Source organism: Cebus imitator, unplaced genomic scaffold, assembly GCF_001604975.1.
Source record: "Cebus imitator isolate Cc_AM_T3 unplaced genomic scaffold, Cebus_imitator-1.0 Scaffold93, whole genome shotgun sequence".
NCBI lineage: Eukaryota > Metazoa > Chordata > Mammalia > Primates > Cebidae > Cebus > Cebus imitator.
Genome location: NW_016107408.1, coordinates 5,195,947 through 5,211,855, shown reverse-complemented (window position 1 = coordinate 5,211,855; position 15,909 = coordinate 5,195,947). Strand labels below are relative to the sequence as shown.

Here is a 15,909-nt window from a genome sequence, read left to right as displayed (position 1 = left end):
TTTTTTTTTTTTTTTTTTTTGGGACGAGTCTTGCTCTGTCGCCCAGGCTGGAGTGCAGTGGCGTAATTTTGTATTTTTAGTAGAGAAGGGGTTTCACAATGTTGGTCGGGCTTGTCTCAAACTCCTGACCTCGTGATCTGCCCGCCTCGGCCTCCCAAAGTGCTGAGATTACAGGCGTGAGTCACCGCACCTGGCCTGAATCTCCTATTGTTCACAGGTCCCAGAAGTGAGGACTGCACCCCGCAATCCCTACATTTGTGATGCCTCAGTGCCCACCCCTGCCCTTTCCTTTCTCCACTACCAGGCAACAACTGCTGTGGTTTCCCAGTTGGACCCTGACGGATGCACCCACATACCCTGTTCACTAAGCTGTGAGTCCATCTTGTCTCCACACCTGAAAGTGCTGTCGGGAAGGGACTAACACCTTCTAAGGATCCCACGCCCCGCCTAATGCTAAAGTGATCAATACTTGTTTGCTGATTACTTGACACCAAATGTTTCTCACTCATCCTCTTCCTTGTCTTCTTTGTACCTAGTCACTCACTCTCTTTCAGAAAGAATTGTCCTTAAAAACCATCTCACAGCCAGGCATGGTGACTCACGCCTGCAATCCCAGCACATTGGGAGGCTGAGGCAGACGGATCACCTGAGGTCAGGAGTTCAAGACCAGCCTGGCCAACATGGCAAAATCCTGTGTCTACTAAAAATACAAAAATTAGCCAGGCATTTTGGCAGGCACCTTTAATCCCAGCTACTCAGGAGGTGAGGCTGGAGAATTGCTTGAATCCAGGAGGCAGAGGTTGCAGTGAGCCAAGACTGTACCACTGCACTCCAGCCTTGGTGACTGAGCAAAACTCCATCTCAAAAAAAAACCCAACAAAAAACCACATGTCACACTCCTCCCCTTGTCTCTTTCCAGCTCTCTGGTGGGCAGCCCATCTGTCCCACCTTCTGTTTCTCTGCGCTCTCTGGGTCTTTTCAGATTCAGTAAAACGAAAGGGAGGAGAGAGAAGGCTCAACACCCTCTTCGGCGGTTTCAGTAGCAGGAGAAAAGGACTTGGTCAGCTGCCCTGGTGGGAAAGGTGAAGTCATCTCCCGAGACCCCTGGGGGTCCTGAGAACCCTCGACAGGAAGTGATGGTGGGAACCCAGAGCCTGCAGTGATGGAAAACACACCAGAGTTCTCGAGATTCACAAGTTTATTTCCTAGCTGTATTGACAAAAAAAAAAGTCACAGCATTTCAGACTATTTAAACACACAAACAGGAACAGAGGGTACCTACCAGTGACAGCCTCGTCCCGAAGGTCCGGATCAAAGGCCACACTGGAGGGTGCAGGTGTCCTCTTGGGCCTCCTCCTTAGCATCCTGTGGCTCCCCGCCCCCGGCCTCGCTGACACCCCCAGAGCATTACAACTGTGCAGAAAGGAAGCCACTTTAGAGGCCGGGCCCCACCTCATTGTCATGGAAAAAGGCCAGATTCTGAGGAAAAGACAGAATCAGTGCTACTGTGTCATTGCTTGAGGGATGCTAGGCGCTCCTGGACCTAGCTGGCATCACCTGCGTCCCAGACTGAGGGCAGAGAAAAAGGCAGGCCCCTCCCCACTTGGCAATACTGGGCAGCACAGAGTGTGGGTCACCGGTCACGTGACAGCCCCAAACTGCCACGCAGACCTCTCTGACGTGATTAGCCAGACACTCTGAGAGCACAAGGCTTTCAGGCAAGAATACCAGCCTGGTTCCTAAAGGGTGTGGGTGAACAACGCTCCCAGAAATCTGAAGAAACCAATCGGCCTCAGAGTCTTGGAGCACTGGAACAATACAGTTGTCATTGGGTTGCAGCGAGGAGGGAAACTTGGTGAACACCAGCCCCCCAGAGGGCGGAAATATCACTCCCATTGCCCGGAGCACGTGGCTTGGGGCTCAACTGCAGTCTTTTCACCGGGGCAAATGCGGAATCTGAGAAGAGGAACGAAGGAAACTGTGCCCTTAGGAGGTGCTGACATTGGTGTCTGCCTGCCAGGTCTCCTTGCTGAAACTGGTGAGAAAGCTGGGGTTGGGACTAGGAGCCCCAGCCCGCGCTGATCAGGCATGTCCCAGGAAAGCAGACAGGCACAAGACCCCAATGCAAGCTGCTTTCCTTCTGTCAATCTGACGTTACTCACTGGACCTGGCCAAGGAGCACCTCTTCCGAAGTCCTCCCACCTCCTCGGCTCTTCCCGCAATTGCTACTTTCCTTGGCTACATCTAAATCGCTAAATCTTTTTTTTTTTCCTGAAAAATATGACTGGATGGATGCCTGTGACTCTATTGAAGGGGTGGCTGCTTTTACAGAGGGTGGCAGTTCATCTAACATTTTACAGCTGTAAAATGTGGCGCACAGGTGTGTAGACACTGATGCGTCAGCAGAAACCCCTGTATACCGGGTTCTGTGCTATGCTACAGATACAGAGAAACACGGAGAGCGAGGGTCCTAGGGAAAAGTTAAGCCATCTGGGCATCGTTAGATCAGAAGCTAAAGACATTTGGCATAGTCTACAGTCATTTCCAGAAATTACTACTCAGACGCACCTGGCAAGCAGTTGTGCTGTGGAGCAGAGGACATAGCCTCTGAAGGTGGGCAGGAGAGCCTGGCTCGAGGCGGCTTTCACAAGAGCAGTCCCCAGAGTCCCTTCGCCTTCTCCATGCCATCTGCTATGCTACTGAAAGTTATCGGGGTCAGACAGGGTCCCCTGGCTTCACTGCATTCCATGACTGCTCAGCGAGACCCGAACGCTCGGAGAGAAAAGTGTGGACACAAGCTCTGCAGACACAGCCCAGAGGACAGCGCTGTTGCCCTGGATCCTCGCCAGCATGGCACTCCAGAAAAGGGGGTAAGGTGAGGGAAGGTCAGAGACACAGGGGGTCCTCAAGCTGTCTAGCACACATATACGCACCACTGGGGACAGCACAGAGGGGAGCAGGTTTGTCAAGGTCAGAAGCCAAGAAGAGACACAAATATTGCACATTCAGTCAAGGCATTTCCGAGACAGCCACAGAAATAAAAACTCTTTGAGATACAACAACGTAACACATTTGGCAACTTTCAAAGAAACAGCCTTCCCCACCCCAAGCCATCAAAAGGTCCGTTAAGTCCCTTCATCTTTGGTCCAGTTGAAAAAGCCAGGGAAGGTAACAGGGTCAATGGGGGCAAGAGGAGGCTGCAGGCACAGTTCCGCCAGCTCCCTACAGCTCCCACTTGGCTGGCTGACTCAGGGCAGGATGCTGCCTGTCTCAAACCTCCTACTGGAGGGAAAGCAAGCTCTCCAGAGGGTCCCGGCTGCTGGAGAAAACTGAGGCAAAGCTGCACGTGGTGGCAGCTGAGAGCCCCAAATCCAGAGAAACGATCAACACAATAAAAGACATCCCATCCTCCCTTTCCTTGGAGGCTCCATTCATGGGAATGTGGTGTGCTATGGCATCTCTATGCTTTACCTAAAACCTCAATTCGACAAATTGCAGCTAGAACCCTTTGCATCTGCTGCAGGTCTTTGAGGGTGCACAGGAGGGGCGGTGTTCCAAAGCAGCTGCTAACGTCCAATGTGGCACACATAGGGTGAAGCCATGGCACGGGGCAGGAACAATCCTCTTTCCTTTGCTCCACCTTCCTATAAGTACAGGCCGTGTCCCTCATCCCTCCAGATTCCCAAAAGGCTCTGACTGGGAATCCAGCCCAGCTGCTGTTGTAAAGATCTGTTATAATACTGGCTAAGAAAATGAAAACAGGTTTCTGAAAAGGTATTCTGCAGTTTATTTTTTTAAATTTAAGCAGGGGTGCTCTAAGTGTTTTAAAGTAAACCACTGAAATGTAACAACCACAGAAAAGTGCACAGATCTTAAGTTGTACAGTTTAATAAATTTTCACAAACTACAAATACCTGTAATGATCAAAATAAGAAAATGAACATAACCAGGACACTGTATTCCCCCTTGGACTCGGACCCCATGAGGAGCCACTGCCCTGACTTTCATACTGTGGATTACTTCTGCCTATTTTGAACTCTACATAAGTATGAACATACAACCTGTATACCTTTGGATCTGACTTATTTCACTCAACATTATGTTTATGATATTCATTCATATTGGCACATGTGACAGTAGTTTGTTCATTCTAGTTTTTGAGTGGATCATAATTTAACTGTTCTATTATTGATGAACTTCTGGGTTGCTTGCATTTCAAGCCTATTACAAATAGTGTTGCTATGAACATTCTTGTACACATTGTTGGTGAATATATTTGTATATTTCTGTTGGATATATATCTAGGAATTAAATTGTAAGGTCAAATGGCCTCGCTTAGTATTGGCTATCTTTTCATTTTGGCAGGTTCAATGGTGTGTGGGAGTTGGCTTATACTGGCTCTCAGAAACCAAAGCTTACATCTTCAGGAATTCTGTGAGCTGATTGTTAAACACATTATTAAACATTAAATTATATAAATTTAAATAAGTTATATTACAATATACAGTATAGATATACACATATATACAACTATATAAGTAACATATAACTTATTTATATTTTATATATTACAAAGGTAATAAGTGTTTGAAATTCATCACCTCCATGCTATATCTGTCTATTACCTGTGCTCTTAAGGTTCTTTACATCAACCGTATCTGTGAGGTGGAAATGCTATACCATGGTGTGCTGTTCTGCATCTCTCCAGCAATGTCATGTGGCTAACTTGACAATGGCCACAATGGAGTATTTATACCATGGAAACTGTGAAAGGCTACTAATTTCAAGGCTTAATTTATTATTTTGTTGATTTATGTAGACTTAAGAAAGTGATATAGAAAATGTTAATAATGCAGATTAAATTCTAAAGTGCCATGTTTGTAGCTGATATGTTGTGCCCAGCATAAATAAAAATTTGTAAAAGCATGGTTGAATTGTAACTTTAGATACAGGTACAGGAGTTCAGCAAAAATCAACAAAAACATCTGTAAGAATCAACTGGCAGGCCAGGTACTGTGACTCACACCTATAATCCCAACAGTTTGGGAGGCCAAGACAGGAAGATCACGTGAAACTAACAGTTTAAGATCAGCCTGGGCAATACTGTGAGACACCTATGCTGGACATGGTACTTTGTGCCTGTGGTCCCAGTTTCTGGGAAGGCCGAGGCGGGAGGTTGCCTGAGCCCAGGAGGCTGAGGCTACAGTGAGCCATAGTGGTGCCACTGCATTCCCGCCTAGGCAACAGAGCAAGACCCTGTCTCAAAAANAAAAAAAAAAAGAAACAGTGTCAAACAATTTCCCAGGAACTTAAGGAAGGTAAAGGTCACAAAGGTAAGAAAACACCCTTTTTCTCCTGAGGCAGTGAAAAAACAAGTTTTAAAGAATAAAGGCAGAATACTTTCCAAGTCTGAGTTCAGAATTCCGACGCTTTAGTAATTAGCGGTAAGCAGCTTTTCTTTTCATTGATTTGGCAGGGGATGGAGAAAGCCTATCCTTTTTAGGTTCCTATTTCCTAACTAAAAACCCGTCAGTGCTCCGTAAATCCCAATTTCAATTACACAGTCAAAAACAACAAAACGAGGGGAAAACACCACGCTGGCTCTAGAAGGCCAGGGAAGAAGTGAGGAGCAAGAGCTCAGGAAAATGCCACGGAGGGGCTGCGAACAAGCAGGCCAGAGGCAGCTGCCTGGGGAGGGGTTCCTTACCTTCGCCTTTTCGCTAGGCTCTATGACGATGCCATTGGTAGAGTTATTTAGTTCTCTGGAGACAACACAGAGGAATTCTGCCTGATCCTCATTGCCATAGTTATAGGAAGATCCGATGCTGATGAGCTGATGAGCCAAGAATACAGTGAACATGCACACAGTGATCTTAACACAGTAAAGTGCTACACAAATCGCCTCTCCACCGACCGAACTTCTGTTTTACTTCTCAAAGGATAAAGAATTCTCTGGGACCACCAAAGCCCCAGGGTGTAAATGGGCCTGTTCTTCATCAGGGCATCCTCAGTGAGGCTTCCCCAGGGGAAAAGTATGAGCTCCTGCACCGTTCCTTCACCCAAGCTCTGAAGTCCCCCCCCACAGGCAGTGGCCGGATTAACACACCCACACTCCCTTCATCACACCAAGGGGAGAGACAACGCATCTGTGAACAAAATGGACACGTGCTTCAGTCACACACAGAGCTGGCTCCTCTTTCAGCAGAAGCTGTAGACAGGAGACTGGTACTCAGAAGGCTCTGGAAAGCACCAAGTGAATCACTGATCAGCTACTGGAAGTCACATGGTGCTGGTACTTTTTTTTTTTTCCAGACAGGGTCTTGCTCTGTCACCCAAGCTGGAGTGCAATGGTGCAATCACAGCTCACTGCAGCCTCCACCTCCTGGGCTCAAGTGAACCTTCCACCTCAGCCTCCTAAGTAGCTAGGGACTACAGGTGTGTGCCACCATGCCTGGCTAATTCTTTTATTTTTCATAAAGGGGTGGGGTCTCACTATGTTGCCCAGGCTGGCCTCTGAACTCCAGGACTCAAGCGATCCTCCCACCATGGCCTCCCAAAGTGCTGAGATTACAGGTGTGAGCCACCGCGTAGTACTTTTAACCCTATTGGAGAATGAAATTCAGTATTTAATTCTAAAGGGGAAATACACATGCAGGGGAGCAGCTCAGGCAGAGAGTAAGGGCATCCCAGTGAGCAGGTGAGGCGTCATGTGGGCGGCATGGCTGACTGCGGAAGGATGGGGCTCAGGGCGCTTCCGCCTGGCTGAAACTAACTTCCTCATCCAGAAGGGAGGCAATGAGAACACCCTCAGTCCTCCCACAGGACAGTAATAAGATGAGAGATGTAACAAGAAATTATTCATTAGTTGCACAAAGAATAATTTTTAAAAAATCATTTGCTTAAGACCTCGTATCAGGAAAAATACTTCTGCAGTGGAGGGCATTAAACTCTTGGCAACGTTTTACAACCCACGCCCAGTAAGAACCAGGCTGACAGCACAGGCAGAGTGGATTCCGTGGTGGAAGCTAAGCGTGAAGAATAATCAGCACTGGCTCTGAAGACAGAGACAGCTTTGCACTTGATCCATAAGATCATACCATTAATGCAAAGTGTGCATTTTCTTTTAGAAGGTAAGCATCTGGTGAGACAGCTGTTGACCTCTTAAAACTCTACACGTAAGTAGGCATAATCCATATAAAATCATATTTACTCTATTTGGTCTGGCCTTCCCGTGTTTTGAAGGCAACAAGACAACTGAACAAGTCTGCCATCTAATGGAGGAAAACAGTGAAGCTCCTACTGTCAGCTTTGTTTTGATAGCTTAATCGTAAACTCGAAGTGGGGGAAACGGCCTCACCACATTTCCCACGGTGCCTGATCCCTTCCTAACACAGCTGTTCACCAAGCTCTTCGTGGTGGATTACACAGACATTCAGAACCAAAAAGCCCTGATTTTGGGAAAAGAAATGGAAGGCTTGTTGTCGAATCCCAGTCTCCTTTAGGGACTTATTCTAGAATCCCTGTGGGGAAACACAAACCAAAGGGAGGCACTTTGAAGCCTCAAGTGCTCGCTGACCCCCACTGCAAAGTCTGAGTGTGAAGCTAAGACATGAAGCTCCTCTGTTCCCCCAAATCCTCGTGTGCCATGGAGCAGCAGTGCCCACCGAATCTCCGTTCCCTGCTCCTCATGTGCCACGGAGAAGCAGTGCCCACTGAATTCTGTTCCCCCAACTCCTCACGTAACACTGACCAGCAGTGCCCACTGAATGGCTCTTTGTCCATGTTTTGGAAAAGAATCCCACCTGGCCCTACCCATCTCCCAGGGTTATTAACTGGCCGTCTACAGTGATTGTTCAAAGAGCTGCAGACCCCCTGGGGTCTGGGGTGGCTGCACTGTAAGAGATGTACCTGTTCGAATTTCCACCCGTCGGACATCGTGGAGACCATCTGTGTGAGCTCTTCTTCTTGACACTGCAGGACTCTGTACACATGTTTCACAGGGCCCTGCAACGACCAGGCACAGACTGAGAACATCAAGGGCACCACAGTTTGCAGGTGCCCTGAGGAGGCTCTTCAAATGAATCAACATTGAATTGAAAGGAGTTTGCTTGGAAATCTTTTCTTGGCAGCCACCCACTATCCCCTTTTACAAATAGTACTGTAGCGTTTCTATTCCCCCCTCCCCCTTTAAAAAATGTTTTTCTTTTTAGATGACCACAAGCCAGGATACTGTGGCTTTTCAATAAAAACTTATCCAAGGAAAGAAAGAAAAAAAAAGGTAAAATAATTCTGAACTTCAGAGGGATGAATGATTGAGCAACTATGTTGATGAACTTAGATTTAATCCATTTCCCCAAGTCAAAAATAAGGTAAAATTAGTATTATTATTATCAGTTTTCGAGATGGAGTCTTGCTTTGTCACCCAGGCTGGAGTGCAATGCTGCGATCTTGGCTCACTGCAACCTCTGCCTCCTGGGTTCAAGAGATTCTCCTGCCTCAGCCTCCCGAGTAGCTGGGATTACAGGCGCCCACCACCACGCCTGGCTAATTTTTGTATTTTTGGTAGAGATGGGCTTTCACCACATTAGTCAAGCTGGTCTTGAACTCTTGACCTCAGGTGATCTGCCCGCCTCAGCCTCCCGAAGTGTTGGAATTACAGGCATGAACCACCATACCCAGCCTTCTATTTCTTATGATAGTATTTTTTGCAGGTGATTGCTCTTGGTGCATTTGAGAGCACCAGTGGTTTACTTTGGAAGAGAGAAAAAAAGAGGCAATATAATGGCATCTTAAATAACTGGGACTTTGACAACTGTGGCCAACGTCCCAGAACTTTTGTGATACTCTACATTTTGTACTATAAAACAATTGGGCTGGGCACAGTGGCTCACGCCTGTAATCCCAGCACTTTGGGAGGCTGAGGCGGGTGGATCACCTGAGGTCAGGAGTTTGAGACCAGCCTGGCCAACACAGGGAAATCCTGTCCCTAGTAAAAATACAAAAATTAGCTGGGCATGGTGGTGCACGCCTATAATCCCAGCTACTCAAGAGGCTGAGGCAGGAGAATTGCTTGAACCCAGGAGGCAGAGGCTGCAGTGAGCTGAAATTGCACCACTGCATTCCAGCCTGGGCAACACGGCGAGACTCCACCTCAAAAAAAAAAAAAAAAAAAAAGGAAAAAGAAATAGGAAAGTAGTTATGTGGCAGCCACTAAGAGCTAAGAACAAAGGTGGGGTCGAGGTCCACATCTTGGGCTTGGCTTGAATGCTGCATGTGTGAAGGGCTACAAGTAAGTTCAAAGAGATAACGTGTTTGAAAATCCACACACGGCCAACTTCATCTTACAGCCATGTACGACAAGTTCCAAAGAGGGTGTCTCTGAATAACATCACATTCATTTTCAGTTTCACTACATAAAAAGGACAGATGGAAAGATCGGTTAAGATCAAAAAGGTCTTGACATTCCTAGAACAAAAAAGCTTCCAAAGGGGTATGAATCCACAAGGCTTCAGAATCTACAAGACGAATTAATTTAATTGTGGTCATCAAATAGAAATCTTACAATGCTCTCTAGGAATCAGCTGATGACGAAGAAGGGAGAATGTTCAGGTACCACGAGTTGAATCATTTCAAATTACAAAATTCATGGTATCATCAAAATTTACAGTAAGCAGTCATTTTTTAGAATGTGGAAAATTGAAGATAAAACTGTATTACCAAAATGTCTAAACTATTAAATATCTACAATAGAAAAAATACCACATAAATGTAAGATACCAAAGAGACTGGTGACAGTGGATCACATTTCAAGTAATAATCTGCAAACCAACTACAAAGCCACCTTTGAACATCAAAAAGGAGCCTTTCGGCTGTAAGCCAGATGAAAGAAAACTAAGTAAATAAGCCCTTCTCTTCACCTTTGCAAACTGCTGGAGACAGTGGGTAAGAGGGTTAATTTTTCATCATTAGTGTCAGTTACTCATCCAGATATTCCATTTAGAGGCAGAAAACTTTTTTTTTTTTTTTGAGATGGAGTCTCACTCTGTTGCCCAGGCTGGAGTACAGTGGTGCCATCTCAGTTCATTGCAACCTCCGCTATCTTGTTTCAAGAGGTCCTCCTGCTTTAGCCTCCAGAGTAGCTGGAATTACATGCGTCTGCTACCACATCCGGCCAATTTTTGGTAGAGATGGGGTTTCACCATGTTGGCTGGCTGGTCTTGAACTTCTGACATCAAGTGATCCACTTACCTCAGCCTCTCAGAGTGCTGGGATTACAGGCGTAAGCCACCGCACCTGGCTTAGAGCCAGAGAACTTTGAAACATGAAGTCTAACACAAAAAGGACAGGCATTATTTTTTACTTTTAAAAAGAAACTTATGCCAGACATGGTGGCTCACGACTGTAATTCCAGCACTTTGGGAGGCCCAGGTGGGTGGATCACTTGAGTTCCAGGAGTTTAAGACCAGCCTGGCCAATACGGTGAAACTCCATCTCTGTGCACTCCAGCCTGGGTGACAGACCGAGACTTTGTCTCAAAAAAAAAAAAAAAGAAAAGAAAAAAATTAAAGAGACGTACTGCCTTCTTAATGGCAGGAAAATTCTGTGCTGCAATAGATTACACCTAAAGCATCTACCACCAGTATCTGATAGGATAAAACGCAATTATGCTACAAGATAGGTAGTCATGGTGAAGTAAGACTCTGCCCTCTCTTACTGTTAATTCTGTACCTGCAGTTTTTCTTTTTCTTTTTTTTCTAATTTTCCCAAGACCTCTTAATTCCAAAGTTGCGGTTTCTTAAAACAAAGTTTAAATGCATGAAAGAGAGGGTCTATTTTTCTGGCTAGACTTCAAGCTTCTTGACAGCAAGGACTTTCAATTACTTATAGAATCCCAAGGGCCTAACAGAAGCTATTATGGCCATTCAAACACATGATGAATGGCAAGATGTAAAATAGGCATGCCCTAACACCATTCCTCTAACTAGGTGGGCAAATTCCCTTTCACTCTTGTTACTATATGTGAGTTAATATAAAAATCAAGGCCAGGCGCAGCTCATACCTGTAATCCCATTACTTTGGGAGGACAAGGTGGGTGGACTACTTGAGCCCAGGAGTTTGAGATCAGCTTGATCAACAAAGCGAAACCTCCTCTCTACCAAAAATACAAAAAATTAGCCAGGCATAGTGGCTTGCACCTGTAGTCCCAACTACTCAGGAGGCTGTGGTGGAAGAATCACTTGAGCCTGCAAAGTAGGAGCTGTATGTGACTGGATTACGTGCTAAAGGCTTGTCTCCACAGAGAGTGGCCAACAGGTGGAACCAAGACCTCGACAGTCTTTAGGAGGGAGGCATGCTCGGTCAGAAAGAATAGGTTGTGGACCTTAAGTGCCCTGGGCACCGCCTCCTGCCATCTGGTGAGCAGCCACAATCTTCTCATTCTACTGGAACATAGGCCTATTCTGTTTTCTTTGTTGTTTCTTCTTTCCTGTTTTCTGCTGTGCAGTTTGGCTGAGTGTGCATTCCCTGCATTGCGAACAGACAGTGCTCCACACAGACCTCCAGCTCTAAGGGGAAAGGCATCCTTTTCAAATTACAGACAACTGACAGAGGGCCCCTTGAGACATCCCCCCCTTAACAGTTCCAAACACATTACTTGTGAAGTTCTATTCTCATTGTCCCGTATCCTTTCCTTAACCAGCCGCACAAGGGACGCGATGTTGTAAAACTCCGCTTCCTCCAGCACACCTGGAACAAGGACCAAACTGCAGTCAGACATGTGTGTGAGTTTGCCAGGAAAACACCAAGGAGAGGTTGAAGGTTACATGCTTGCTAAAAACTGCTTTTATTTATTTATTTATTTACTTACTTATTTTTTGAGACAGAGTCTTACTCTGTCATCCAGGCTGGAGTGCAGTGGTGGGATCTCGGCTCACTGCAACCTCCACCTCCTGGGTTCAAACGATTCTCCTGCTTCAGCCTCCCGAGTAAGTGGGAATACAGGTGCGGGCCACCACGTCAGGCTAATTTTTGTATGTTTTTTCCCCCCAGATGGAGTTTCACTCTTGTTGCCCAGACTGGAGTGCAATGGTGTGATCTCAGCTCACCATAGCCTCCACCTACTGGGTTCAGGCGATTCTCCTGCCTCAGCCTCCCGAGTAGCTGGGAGTACAGGTGCCCGCCACCAGCTAATTTTTTTTTATTTTTAGTAGAGATGGGGTTTCATCATGTTGGCCAGGCTGGTCTCAAACTTCTGACCGCAGGTGATCCGCCCATCTTGACCTGCCAAAGTGCTGGGATTACAGGCATGAGCCACAGCTCCTGGCCTAAAAACAGCATTATTTAAATGCAAATCTAATCTCTCTCCTTCTGCCTAGGAAATCTCTCTTTGCTATTTTCGGTATGCCCATGACCTTTTCTCCAACATAAATTAGCCAAACGCCAGGGTATGCTCTGCTTACTCCATTTCAATCCTCCTTCCTCTACCTGGCACCTGCCCATTAGCTGCAGGATACCTTTCCCATATGTCACTTAGTTCCTGGAGCTAATCATGTTGGACACCTCCTGAACTTGATGTGCCCAATTTGCCTTTAAGAAAACTGGGGTGGTGGGGGTGGAGGTGTGTGTACAAATTTATGTGGACCAAAATTAATAGGATGCTAATCATTTAAACAACATAAGCCAGGAGCGGTGGCGCACACCTGTAATTCCAGCACTTTGAGAGGCTGAGGCGGGTGGATCATGAGGTCAGAAGTTCAAGACCAGCCTGGCCAACATGGTGAAACCCCGTCTCTTTTTATAAATAAATAAATAAGGCCGGGCGCGGTGGCTCAAGCCTGTAATCCCAGCACTTTGGGAGGCCAAGGCGGGTGGATCACGAGGTCAAGAGATCAAGACCATCCTGGTCAACATGGTGAAACCCCGTCTCTATTAAATATACAAAAATTCAGCTGGGCATGGTGGCGCATGCCTGTAATCCCAGCTACTCAGGAGGCTGAGGCAGGAGAATTGCCTGAACCCAGGAGGCGGAGGTTGCGGTGAGCCGAGATAGTGCCATTGCACTCCAGCCTGGGTAACAAGAGCGAAACTCCGTCTCAAAAACAAAAAACAAAAAACAAATAAATAAATAAACAAACAACATAAAAGGCAATCGTTGAAGACTCCCATGCTAAATTAATTCAAAGGCCTTAGGACAACTATGAGATGTGTGATCATACAGGAACAAATTTGCTATAAAGGCCATTATTAGGACAACTAACAAAATAAGCTGTATATAAAAGTATCAATATTAAATTTCCTGAGTTTGATAACTGTATTGTCTGTGGTTATATAAGAGAATATCCTTGTTCTTGGGAAATCATACAAATATTAAGGGGTGAAATCTGCAATTTATTCTTAAATGGTTTAGAAATAGGACTTGTGGGAAAAAAAAAAAAAAAAAAAGACTTGTGGGCTGGGCACGGTGGCTCACGTCTATAATCCTAGCACTTTGGGAGGCCGAGGTGGGTGGATCACCTGAGGTCAAGAGTTCAAGACCAGCCTGGTCAACATGGTGAAACCCCATCTTTAAAGAAAAAAGAATTGTGGTGGGAGAGGCAAGAGGATGGGGGAGGAAGAGGGAAAAAGAGAGGATGAAGGACAATGCAAATATGATTTAAAAAAAAAAAAAAAGCTGGGTGTGATGGCTCTCACCTGTAATCCCAGCTACTCAGGAAGCTGAGGCAGGAGGATCATGTGAGGCCAGAAGTTTGAGATCAGCCTGGGCAAGACAGCGAGACTCTGACTCTTAAAAAAACAAACAAACAAAATCTCCCCAAACCCCAAATATGACCAAAATAACATTGAAAATTGGTTAATCTGGGATAAAGGGAGTTGTCTGTGTTATTCTTACTCTTTTCTCTAAGTTTTAAATTACTTCAAACTACAGTTTTTTAATTAAAGGCGTTAGAAAACATACTTAACTAAAAGAGGATAATTGAATTGTTCGTAATACAAAGGATAGATGCTTGAGGGGATGGATACTTCATTTTCCATGATGTGCTTATTTCACACAGCATGCTTGTATCAAAACATCTCAGGTCGGGCATGGAGGCTCAGGCCTGTAATCCCAGTACTCTGGGAGACCAAGGTGGGTGCATCACCTGAGGTCAGGAGTTGGAGACCGGCCTGGCCAACATGGTGAAACCCTGTCTCTATTAAATTAGCCAGGCATGGTGGCGCATGCCTATAGTCCCAGCTACTTGAGGGGCTGAGGCAGGAGAATTTCTGGAACCCAGAGGCAGAGGTTGCAGTGAGCTGACATTATGCCAGTGCACTCCAGCCTGGGCAACAGAGGGAGAGTCCATCTCAAAAAGAAAAGAAAAGAAAAATCTCACATACTCCATAAATATATATACCTACTATGTACTCCCAAAAATTAAAAATTTTTTTTAAAAAAGAAAGAAGACTGCCCAGGAGTTGGTAATTGTTGAAGCTGGATAGTGCATGCACGGAATTCACTGTACTATTCCCATCACTTTTGTATGCATTTGAAATATTGTTTAAAAACAGACATTTAAAAAAAGAGAAAGGGCAATTCCTCTTTTTACTGGCTGAAACAGAGTTGTTTTGCAGTCACTTCATTAACTAGTACAGCCATTACAAGCTTTCTTACTCAGAGCCAAAGCTCTCAGATCGGGGTGCCCTGGATTTAGGGACAGTCCCCTTTACAACTGAATGCCTTCAGTGGGACCATGCCAAGCCTTGTAGAAAGTGGACTAGACCCACTTACAGTTCCAATGCCCTACAAACCAAAAGATGAGGCCACTGATGATACACCTGACAATGAACTAGAGAATGAATTAGGTCAGCTGCAAACATTTACAGGGAAGCATGAGGCCAGAGTCTTAAAAGAAATGAGGCCAAGCCTTTATTATTTTTGTACAACTGCGAGTTCAAACCAAAATTGAAACTATAAATAACTGAATGTCAGGGATGTGTTGGTTCTTCAGACTACAGGCACTCACTGCCAGCAAACAAATACATGTAAAAAAAAAAAAAAAAAGGATCGTGACAATTCTAGAGATTTGGAAAGAACTCCTGAAGTTATCTCCAAAGCTGAGCTACCTATCTTCCTTCTCACCAAGAAGCTGAACAGAGCCTAAGGAGGCTTCCTTAAACAGGACTCCCTCAGAAAAGCCTGGTAACTGGAGGCTTCCTGTGCAGTTTCATGAACCCAAAACTATATCTGCATGTGAGCTTGATGAAACTCTCAAACGAAATTTAAATCAGCAAAACAACTTTAAAGATTCAACTTGAATTTTGAAAACCCCCAGTGCAAACAGTCCTCTTACCTTCTTCTGCCAACTCCTTAGTAATGATGAGTTTCCCGTGGCGGAGGTAGTTTAGGATAGGACCAAAGTAGGTGGGGTCCCTGTCAATCAGATATGCCCCCGTCTCATCCTGCCAACCAAACACAATGGTATCACTGCAGAGCTTTGAGGAGCATTTTAAACAAAAGCAGGACAGGGTTTCACCATCTTTGTCAGCGTCCCAAGACGACAATTCATTCCATCAGCTAAAAAAATTTTAGTGATGGCAAGTTTTGCTACACATTTGCTTATCACAAACTATTGGTAAGAAAGCCAGCTTTATATATCTTGTACATGAACATTATCTTAGGTAGGGTGTTACACACAGTCATACTCATTTAGCTGTTTACTCACTGGCTGGAATTCGAAAATCTTTGCCTGGACAATAAATACAATGACAAACATTGTAGAGTGTCTGTTATTAAGAAAGGGGGAAAATGTCATAGCTGTGTAATTGAAGTCTTTTCTTTTTTTTTTGGGACGGAGTTTCGCTCTTGTTACCCAGGCTGGAGTGCAATGGCACGATCTCGGCTCACCGCAACCTCCGCCTCCTGGGTTCAGG

The 15,909-nt window shown here is 45.5% G+C and overlaps 1 protein-coding gene and 1 long non-coding RNA gene across 2 annotated transcripts in view; one reads left to right on the top strand and one right to left on the bottom strand.

Annotated features, from left to right (window-relative positions):
• Window positions 1-322: 322 nt before the first annotated feature.
• LOC108309405 lies at window positions 323-1,778 on the top strand. The gene is made up of 2 exons (XR_001827313.2): window positions 323-371; window positions 983-1,778. It is a non-coding gene; the product is annotated as an uncharacterized LOC108309405 (long non-coding RNA).
• A 3,504-nt stretch (window positions 1,779-5,282) lies between these two features.
• KCTD2 (potassium channel tetramerization domain containing 2) overlaps window positions 5,283-15,909 on the bottom strand; it is a 12,476-nt gene continuing 1,849 nt past the window's right edge. Inside the window, exons 2-5 of the mRNA XM_017535706.2 lie at window positions 15,330-15,438; window positions 11,654-11,745; window positions 7,909-8,004; window positions 5,283-5,833 (exon numbers count right to left, since the gene is read on the bottom strand). Coding sequence (XP_017391195.1) covers window positions 5,519-5,833; window positions 7,909-8,004; window positions 11,654-11,745; window positions 15,330-15,438 — 612 coding nt within the window. The 3' untranslated portion in view covers window positions 5,283-5,518. The remainder of the gene's footprint in view (window positions 5,834-7,908; window positions 8,005-11,653; window positions 11,746-15,329; window positions 15,439-15,909) is intronic.